This window comes from Podarcis filfolensis (genome assembly GCF_964270895.1).
Source record: "Podarcis filfolensis genome assembly, chromosome: 15".
NCBI lineage: Eukaryota > Metazoa > Chordata > Lepidosauria > Squamata > Lacertidae > Podarcis > Podarcis filfolensis.
The window spans coordinates 20,413,435-20,424,019 of record NC_139618.1 but is presented as its reverse complement, the minus strand read 5'-3'; the positions used below and the strand labels follow the sequence as shown (position 1 = coordinate 20,424,019).

The window sequence follows — 10,585 nt, the reverse complement described above, 5'->3', positions numbered from 1 at the left end:
GCGGCCCTTGGTGCGCCGGCGCAGTGCGAGAGGCCAGCGCCCGTCCCACTCCCTCGCGCCTCGGGGCGGCGGTGATTGGCTAACGGGGAGGGCAGGCGGTGATTGGACGGTTCGAAGGCAGCGGCGGGGATTTAGGCTGGAGTCGCTTCGACGGAAGCGGCAGAAGCGATGGCGGCGGAGCGGCTGCTCTGCGCTCTGGGGCGGTGGGGCCTCCGTGATGTTAGCCAGGGTGAGTGCGGCAGCTTCGGGCGGGGTTGGGATAGCGACCTCGAGTCCTTCATTCGTTGTGGGAGAGCGGCAGGACTCCTGGGTCCCTTCTATATACAGTAAACATATATAATGGACCCATCAAACCTCGCCCTCCAACACGGTTTAACTTTTTAACGCCGTCAGAAAACCTTTCTACTTTGCCGGGCCTATGCAGCCAATTAAGAGCACATAGTCTACAATGGTTAATTGATACCTATTGTTAACTTGTTTTATGTGGTTTTTACTCTCTGGTTTCATGTATTTTTGTAAGCTGCTTGGACTCTTTTTTTAATGGCTTCTTTTAAATAATAAATATATACATACAAAGGGTGAGAGGCAGGACTTCTGGGTCCTTTTTATATGCACAGACACACACATGTGTGCACTGTGGCAGAGGGGGAGAATCTGCTGTCAAACTGTCCGTCACAACCTTGGATTCCATTAGAAATCCGGCATAGCTGTCTCCTAGCCGCCCAGCCTGCCAGCTTCTAGTGCACATAACTCAACTTTCAACTCTGGCTTTTGTCTTTCTAGCTACCTGTGAGTTGATGGAGGGTCACCCACCCATTTGGTGTCTGGCACGGTTTTGTTGAATGGTCACTTTAAAATGTGAAGGTTCATTATTGTTTCACAAGTTGTGTATGTCTTTAAGGGCCAGTGCCCTTATAGATAATGAGACCCAGTCTTACAGCTGTGAAACATAGCAGGTGCTGCTGAGTTGTGTTAATCAAGCTGTGTCAGCAATTGAGTAGTATATAAGGGGCAGCACCTAGCTCTCCCATTACCCTGGCGGATGGGTTGGTAGTTGGGTCATGTTTGTTGGCTTCATTATTATCAGTAAATGGAGGCATATAATTTGGATAAAAAAATTGGCTTCCAGGTGGAAAAATCAAAATTGGAAACAGAACTGTTAGACTCCAAAACTAAGAATTTGTCAAGAATGTATAATTTGCTGTTGAAATGGAATATTCAGGATGAAACGGTGAAATCTGTTATGATTAAATGGGCACAAGATGTTGGACATAACATTATGATGGCTGACTGGGAACAGTTATGGACCACAGGTATGAAGTTCACGGCATATAATGCCTTAAGAGAGAATATAATGAAAATGATATATAGGTGGTACATGACACCAGTCAAGCTTGCGAAAATTTATCACTTGCCCGATAATGTTGGAAATGTAAAGAGACTGAAGGTACATTCTTTCACCTTTGGTGGACATGCCCAAGGATTAAGGCTTTCTGGGAGATGAAATGAAATGAAATGAAAATGGTATTTAAATATACCTTTCTGAAGAAACCAGAGGCCTTTCTCCCGGGCATGGTCGGCCAATTGGTGCTAAAGGAGGACAGAACTTTCTTTATGTATGCCACAACAGCAGCAGGAATACTTATTGCAAAGTATTGGAAGACGCAAGATCTACCCACCCTGGAAGAATGGCAGATGAAGGTGATAGACTATATGGAACTGGCGGAAATGACTGGCAGAATCCGAGACCAGGGAGAAGAGTCGGTGGAGGAAGATTGGAAGAAATTTAAAGACTATTTACAGAAACACTGTAAAATTAATGAATGTTAGAATGATGTTGGAATGAATTTATGTGATTTTAGCAAAAATGTAACAAAGATTTAAGAAAAATAGACTGTTAATTGGTGAAAGGAGGGAAAGTAAACTTATATTAAGATCAAGATAAATTTTCAGGATAAAAATTTGAAGAGAGGGAAAGGATTTGCTGAAATGGATAATTGACTTAGAATACAAAAAAGGGAGGTGTGAGGAGGTCAGGGAAACAAGCAAATGAAAGACAAGTTATGGGAAGGTTCGATTTGTTTTTTAAAAAATAGTTTCTACTTTTCTGTTTTTTATTGTGATGTGTTGTTTTGCTATTGTTTAATTGGTGTTTCTTTTTTCTTTTTGTAACCTTAAAATTTCAATACTTTTTTTTTTTTAAAGGAACCATTAACCATGTAAAAAACTCTTTATTAGAGTGGAATTAGATATTGATGCACAGCTACTAAAGCAGTATATATTATTTCTGAAAATGTAGAGGCGTACAGAAGAGGTTTTAGTGATCAGCAGTGGAAAGTACCCTATCATATGGCATGCAAACTCATTCCTGGATGAAGGAGTAGCAGGTCAAAGTCCCAAGACAAAGGATATTTTAGGTTACAGTACATGTAATTCTAGTTCAGTTGCCATTTCTATCAGGCCCTCTGAACACTGCCTGCAAATCCAGCAGTAAATAGAAATGTTGTCATTCTAAGTGGTCATTAGAAGAGCTATTATTTGTTTGTTTCCTCCTTTTCCCTCCCCATCCCTTTTTCCTTTTGTGTCATCTCTTTTTGACTGTAAGTCTGTGGGCAGGAACTGTCTTGTTTTGATTGCATGTAAGCCACTGAGAATACAGTTGCCTGAAGACAAAGAAAAAATCCTCTAAATTTCTTTAAAAATAGTCTTGTGTGATTACTGCTAAGTATAAAATGGGAATTCCAAATAAAGCAAGAAAGCAAGTATGTTGTTCTAATCTAGACAATAATTGTTGGCTTCTACAGTGTAGCTTTCGAGGGGCCACTAGGGGCGCATCGGAAGATGGCTGACAATAACATCTCTCTGATCCACAGGGGGTAATTAGGAGGCTGTGATGGGAGTAAATAGCCTCCCTACCCCCCCAAGATTGTGGGGGGGGGGCAGCCCTTGCCTGCTGTGCCCTATACCACCCCCGAATTTATGGGGATGGGGGCACTGGGCAGAATGCCCTCCTGTGGATCTCGGTGCTCCTGGATGCTGTCTCTGATCCGCGCCGCTAGCTGCAAGAACTTCAAAAGGAACAATTAGGAAGAAGCGAATGCACATATTTCAAGGAAGGAGGGGGAGTAAAGACTGCTAACTGAAGAGTTCTCTGATAAACAAGACGAGTCGGAGGAACAAGAATCAATCATGAGAAGATATGCCAAGACTCGGTATGGCAAAGGGACTGGATGGGGGAGGGGGGAAAAACTTTCCTTTCTTTCCTCTGTGATTAAACAAGAATCCCCCCCCCCTCACAAGTCAGAAATGCCGTTTTAATGACTTAAGCTGTGGATTTACGACTGTGTGGAGATAAATTTTCTAACCAAAGCATGTTTTAAGAAGAGCGTGGAAGGTTTAAGAGAGCTCTGGAATGACGCAGTTAAAAATACCGTCGCCATATTGGCAAGCTCTGTCAGAGGACTTGAGTCTGGGAAGAGGAAAAGAGCTGTTTTTATATTGTGGGTGAGACTCCTCAGTGGGACTTAAGAACGACAGATCCTGAGATTAATGATGGAAAGAGCGATGTTATTTATGAAAGTGATGATATATGGAAACCATCTCGATATGAGGATTGGACAAACGGAAAAATCCACACAGGATATAATTGGTGTTTCTCTGCTTAAGGAGACTATCAGAAGAGATCTTAAAGAAAAAAGAAAAAATATACGAACAAGATGAGATGTGGAAACAGCAAGATAACACTGGATAGAATTATGAACTTTATTTGGACTGATTTGGATATGAACGCAGTAGCAAGATGATGATCGGAATCCCCCTTCGGATCTTGAAATATGGGTCCCCTCAACAAAAATTTAAAATTCGGCTTTGTAATTCGGAATTTATGTGATGTGATTTGATTTGATTTGATTGGTCGGTTAATAAAAATTACTTTAAAAAAAATACAGTGTAGCTTTCATTAAATCTCAAAGGGGGGAAAATTTTACCGCTCCCTAGACAATCTATTCCATAACAGAAGCTTGGAATTGTCTGTGCTCTGTTAACAGCAAGAGGTCTGTGAACTGTAGAACTCTACCTCTGCTCTGATTAAGGAATTTTTGGTGTGATTTGACCTGTTTCAATTGCAGTGGAGTGTTGATGAGTCATTGTGTTTCCCTGCAGATGTCTTGACAACCACCCAACAAGCATAAGGACCTCATTTCTGTTTCTGTAAATCAAAATCCCCTGGTCTTGTCAGGGACTTTTGGATCCTCTGTAGGCTCACAGTTGTCACCGTGAAACAATAATCAGTGCAATTAGGTGATGCTAATATGGCAAATAGCTCTCAAAGGAGCAATCCTTGCTCTATTGAAGCCATCACTGAATGAAATGCAAGTTGAGCTATATCCTGAAATTACAAACTACAATATTTTAACATTTGGGGTGGAAGCGTCACATAGGGTGCCAAGTTATTCGCTCTTTTAAATGCAGGTGGCTTCAACAGGCCCTAAAATATTGAAGGGAAACTGAACCGAACCTGGCCATTGGCTCCTATCCTTGTAATAAGGATGTTGAATGAATTGGAATCTTAAAAAGCGTGAGGATTATTGTGCCCCAGCACTGGCAATTTTTTTAATGAAACATGTTTCGATGTTTGCCCTGGAACTGCAGAAGCTGATGTGCCATAATTACGGTAGTTTTAATAAAAGGTTCTAATTTATGCTTCAACCCCCTGTTCACCACCTCAAATAAAAAGATAATGACATAGTAATGCTTGATGTTTTATTCCTGAACCTCCCAGCAAGTCAGTTGTTTGGGGGTTTTTTCCTCCTCAGAAGGGAAATTATTTTAAAAACTTATTTCTTGATGCCTTTCATTGTGACTATAAAAAATGCATTGCATGAATTAATATAGGGTATTATTTTCTATTTTCTTCTCCACCCTTTTGTCCATTCTAATCTCTTTTTGTACCAGTATGTTTGATGTTGTTTGTCTTTTGTCTCCATTTTAAAATTAATAAAGTGTCTTCAAAAAAAATCTAAATCTTCAGGAGGTTGTCATATTTTATGTCTGTGTTCAGCTGTGTTAGAGTTTGCATGCTGTTTTGGGCTATCTGCCTTGCTTAGTTTTACAAGCTGTCAGGGCTTCCCCCAAAGCTTCCTTGGACTCTAGTGAAGTAATGTGATTCCATTTTATTATGTTGTAAGATGGACACTGCATTTTGTAATTGAGGGAAAGCTTTTTGGTCTGAAAACATCTTTATACATTTTAATAAACCTTTTTCCTCCCCAGCCTGGGTTGACACAACCTGGGAGCTAGATTTCACAGAGACTGAGCCTTTGGATTCTGAACTAGAGGCTGTGATAACAGGCAATGGTTTGGATGCCTTTTCCCAACTCTACACGGCTCTCTACCCCTTCGCTGCAGATGACCACGAAACCACAGAAGTAAGAAGCATGTTTGTGATGTTAGCAAAGATTGGCTTGTTTTGTTCTAATTCACTGGTGGAGATTTTAATCCAGCATTTCCCAATTTGGTGCCCTTCAGATGTTTTGGACTACAACTCCCAACTGCCCCAGTCAGCATGGCCGATTGTCAGGAATGATGGGAATTGTAGTCCAAATGGTTTGGTGGGCACCAGGTTGGGGATAGGTTGCAAAAGATTGACAGTTAGAGCTCTGGCAGGATAGATAACAGTTCTTGCCTCCCTGAAGCCTGTTGCTTGACCATGTACAGCCTGATCCTTATTCAGAGTTGAGCTACACCTAAGCCCTTGGGAACCAGCAGAGTTAAGCCAGCACTCCTAATTATATAGAATTGCAACTTTCAAGCATTCCTAATTGCATAGAATCCCAGCCTTCCATGTGATCGTCATCTGTAACATGCCCTATGTAATCCCCAAGGATTATAGCCATTCCATCAGGTGTGGGAGAGAGATTTTGCAGGACTTCAACTCCCATCAGCCCTAACTAGATTGCCAATGGTGAGTGATGATGATGGGAGTTGTAGTCCAGCAACATTTGGAGGGCCACGGGCTCCTCGCCTGGTATAGGTGGTGATTATTTCAAGCCAGTGTTTTTTAACCAATTTCTGAGGAACTCTGGAAATCTTAGGAAACTTAATGGGTTTCCTTGATGAGAAGACTAATGACTGGGATTATCTGAGATGGAGCCTGCAAACCACTGCCACTATGGTTGCTCTTTGGGAATGTGCAGACACAGACAAGTATTGGGAGTTTTCTAGGACATGCTCTCAAGTGTCATGGCACGATAATGAGGCCTGATGGGCCTAGCCAGTGAGCTCAGCATGCACTGTCATGTCCCAGAATCTTCTGTGGCATGCAAGAGTTCCTCAGTAGGCCAGGAGATGTGGAAAACCTTCCTTGAAGGTCAAAAGCATGGCAACCCCTGCTCTGAACCAATTGTGCAGCTGGGAAAGTTGAACCAGTAACGCTTTCTCCCTTGAAACTCAGAACATGCAGTGGGCTCCCATGTGGATATTTGATGTCGTGATATGGCAGGTGTTGTGTTTCTTCTTGTCAGATTTTTTCCCTTTTGTTTCAGAGTGCCTGGACCCTGTTTGTGGAGAACAATATCTGCCACAATGCCTTTGTCGCCGTTTTGTATCACTTTGTCCAAGAGGCCCAGAGTAAAAAGGCCAATTTTCATCAGCGGTTGTATGCTCTTCATGCTGCTGGATTATACTTCTTATTGGTTGAAATTCCAGGTAAGCAGGAGAGATGCTTGGATAACACTTTGGCCAGTCCTTTGCACAGTCGCCCTGCATGTTTGTAACTGGATATAAGCTTGATGGGTATCAATGAGGCTATGCTAAATCAGGCCAGTAAATAAGCAATCTCCTGGCTGCCTGTGGTGACAGAGAATTAATTCCAGGCAATCAGATTTTCCACCCTTAATGGACCAAAGACAATTGAGCTGGGTATACATGGGGCAAGTAGGCCATCAAAATAAAAATAAAATTGTTGGTTAGTAATAGTTGTGAAGTTACTTGCAAGGCTGTCATAAGCTGTCAAAAATTGTTAAAATGGCAGAGTGGAGGACAGGCTCTGTGTTTATTGGTTTAGCTGCAATGCTAGGAGTGACTCATGAAGGAGATCACTGCTGTCTTGAAGGAAGTGATGGTGTCAGCTGGCCAAGGCACCAATGATGGAAGCACTTGGAGTGTAGGGAGGAGGCCGGCCAGTCAAGCCAGGGATGAAGGTGCAAAGGTTGCTTATAACCAAAGTCCAATAAGTTCGCGGCCAAATGAAGATTTGAAATGGATGCTTCCCATTGAGGGTTTTAATCTGGGCCTGCCCCACTGTTAGGCAGTGTGAGGGGGTCTGTCTTAACTCAGAGCTTTGGGGATCCTGCTAAAAGACAGCAAGTCATCCATTTTGTTTTCATTATTATCATTTACTAACTTTATATCCTACCCTTCCTTCCAAGGGAGCCTAGGGTAGCAAGCACACAAGCGATAAAACACCTAGAAGCAATTCCAGTGCAGATACAGACCTGGAAAAATCTCTACTTAAAAGGCTTCTTGAAAGAGGAATGTATTCAGTGACTACTGAAAAGACAGAAGATGGTGTCTATCTAATATTTAGTGGGGCAGTGGGGATTAGTATACTTTCATTCATAGGGTAGGGTCATATTTGGATTTTCTGCTTCTGATAAGTTAGCCAACATGCTGTGTTAGAGCTGCAAAATGCTCCTTCCCCTTTTTGCCTTGCTTAGCTCTATGCTGCTTATGGTGATGGTTGATGTGCCAGTATAGAAATGCTGTTTCCTTAAAGTGCAGGCTTTTGTCCACCTTTCCTTTTTGGACAGGTAGCATAGTTAACCGGGTGTTCCATCCAGTGATGTTTGAAAAATGCCTCCAGACTCTGTCTAAATGCTGGCCCCATGACTCAGACACGTCCAGGAAAAGGAAAAAAGACCATCTTAAAAGCTGTAAGGGTGATCGGAAGAAGAGGGGAAAGCCACTGAGGGAGGAAAACACAATGGTAAGAAGAAAATTACCCATGCATTACCGAAATTCTATAAAAAAAAACCTTCCCACCTCCAAGGAGAAGTGATTCATCTAGCCAGAGGTAGCCATTCTGTATTGTTGAACTCCAAGCTCCAGAGACAAGTCTGAAAGTGAGAAGTGTGTCTTTCTACACAAACAGGCACCCTTGTTGACTGTCAGCAACTGTAATAAAATGGTCATCACACATCAGTTAAGGCTTCACCATTATAGCAAACACAAATGCACACAAAACCTCAGAGAAAAGTAATACTCGAATGTGCGATCCCTCATTTTCTACAACTTTTGGAAGCCAGTTTCCTTCTGGTTTGAATGGTGAGCAGACACTTTATGTTGCTTTAAAATTTGGTAGCTTGCTAGAGCAGGCATGGCCAACTGGTATAAAATGTATTGATGCCAGTTGTCTAAATGTGCAAGCCTTTTCAGCTAAGCATGTCTTCTATGGAAGGAATCTTACGGTTCCCTAGATGATTTGCTCCCAAACGTGCTACAGTTCTTTGGGTGGCTTACAGGTACATTTGTCTCCTTCACCTCTCGGGCGTCTGGTTTTTTTTGCTCTGCTTAGTGGTTAGTCCTTTTGGTGTGTGTTCAAATTTGATGTGGGCCAGTTCAGATTTATTGGGAGTGGACTTGCAGGCTGCCAGTGGAGCATCCTTGCTCTTTCAAATCCTTGTCCCATTTCTTGCCATTCTAGGTAGATGAGAACTTTGAAGAAGACGACGACGACCAGGAAGAAGAGATTTACTTTTCTGCACAGGAGCTGCTTCAGATCCGGGAGGCCCTCTTCCTTCTCTTGAAGAACCTCCTGAGGCTTCTCTCTAAGTTTTCCCTGAAAGAGAGGTCACAGTGTGTGCAGACTTGTGTTCAGGTGACTGGAACTGTTGGGATCAAAACGTTGTGTATAATCTGCCTTCTCTACCCTAGTGCCCCACAGATGTTTTGGACTACAACTCCCAGAACATATGGCGAGCACCAAGTTTGGTTAGCCAGATACAGATCCATCTGCTGCAAGGTGTTAGTTGCTAGCTTGGCTGGCTTTTCAAAAGGATTAATCAGATTTGCAGAGGATAAATCTATTGGTTTAATACATTCTTATACCATCTTTTCTCCCAAGAAGGCCCCCGGTTTCAGAGGCTCAACAAATGGCTACCAAGTCATTTGTACATTGTGGTACACCAAGGTGGTGTACATTGTTCTGCCCTCTCCATCTTATCATTAAAAGAACCCTGTGAGGTAGTTTAACCTGATCAACTGGCTTGCCCAAGGTCACCCAGTGAGCTTCATATCTAGTGGGGATTTGAACTGTGGTTTCCCAGGTTATAGTCCAGCACTCTAACCACTACTGTACACCACACTGGATTTCCAACTACACCCCTCTTGGCAATAATGTCTGTATGAAACCTCTGTGTTCAGAGCCTCTATCCCTCTAAAAAGCAGGTGCCAGGGACAGAAACCAAGAGGAGGATACTGGCTTTCATACCATGCTTTCGTAGCTTCCCAGAGGCATCTTCTGGCCAGTTTTTCAGGGTGTCATCTCAAATATTTATAGTTACAGTGTAAGTGATACATGGGGTTCTGAGCAATCGCCTGGCCTCCCATGATCCTCTGTTAGAATGATTTGTGGTTATTTGCTCACTATGCTCTGGATCCTGCAGCTGGTGCACTTTTAAATTATGGGACACATGGAGCATGCAAAAGCATTGGAAGGCCAGGATATTCTTTGTGGTCCTCATGTTCCATGTTTTATGTCTGTGCCTGTTAGGTCTGTATTCCCTTGCCCTGCAACAGTCGGCCATTGCCCATTTCTTATATGAATTCCAGCCTCCTATTGGCTCCAGTGGATTGAATAGGCTTACCCTTGGGTTGGAAGGCAGCTTAGTCAAGACTATTCTCCCTACCACTTGATTTAACTCTTAGCTTTGACTTCTCTTGTAGATATTTGTTATGCTGATGAGTTTCGAGCCCTGCGTGCATGGATTTGAGCCTTCAGAGAGGATGTGAGTTATTTCTGTTAAGTCTTAATATCATACAGTGGTACCTCGGGTTACATACGCTTCAGGTTACAGACTCCGCTGACCCAGAAATATTACCTCGGGTTAAGAACTTTGCTTCAGGATGAGAACAAATATCGTGCTCCGGCGGCGCGGCAGCAGCAGGAGGCCCCATTAGCTAAAGTGGTGCTTCAGGTTAAGAACAGTTTCAGGTTAAGAACAGACCTCCAGAACGAATTAAGTACTTAACCCGAGGTACCACTGTACTTTAAAGAATGTGAGGGGATCTTTTAAATATTAAACTTTCTCCCCCACCCCAGCCACAGTTAAGCCACATGTTATTTCCTATTTGTGATCAAGAATTGGGGAATTGTAATTACAAGTGTGTGGTTTAGGACTTTTTAGCCTGCACATAAAATGGATCCAGCAGTGAGCTTTAAATGTTTGTTTGTTTGGACTTCCGGGTTGGTGCCACTGTTTAATGGCGGATTCCCTCCGAGCTCCGGAGGGAATCGGCTCCGTAGCGTCTGGGTCTGGCCGCTGCGGCGAAGCGGGGACCCTTAAAATCACAGGCGCGGATGCCTGTG

At 42.9% G+C, this 10,585-nt stretch overlaps 1 protein-coding gene across 2 annotated transcripts in view; it reads left to right on the top strand.

Moving 5' to 3' along the window:
* The first annotated feature begins 12 nt into the window (after positions 1-12).
* The window catches only part of NCAPD3 (non-SMC condensin II complex subunit D3), a 47,991-nt gene continuing 37,418 nt past the window's right edge, over positions 13-10,585 (top strand). The window contains exons 1-6 of one of the 2 annotated variants that reach the window (XM_083588307.1): positions 13-229; positions 5,272-5,426; positions 6,543-6,705; positions 7,809-7,984; positions 8,702-8,875; positions 9,943-10,004. In XM_083588307.1, coding sequence (XP_083444433.1) covers positions 169-229; positions 5,272-5,426; positions 6,543-6,705; positions 7,809-7,984; positions 8,702-8,875; positions 9,943-10,004 — 791 coding nt within the window. In that variant the 5' untranslated portion in view covers positions 13-168. The remainder of the gene's footprint in view (positions 230-5,271; positions 5,427-6,542; positions 6,706-7,808; positions 7,985-8,701; positions 8,876-9,942; positions 10,005-10,585) is intronic. The other variant, XM_083588308.1, reaches the window with a different exon arrangement.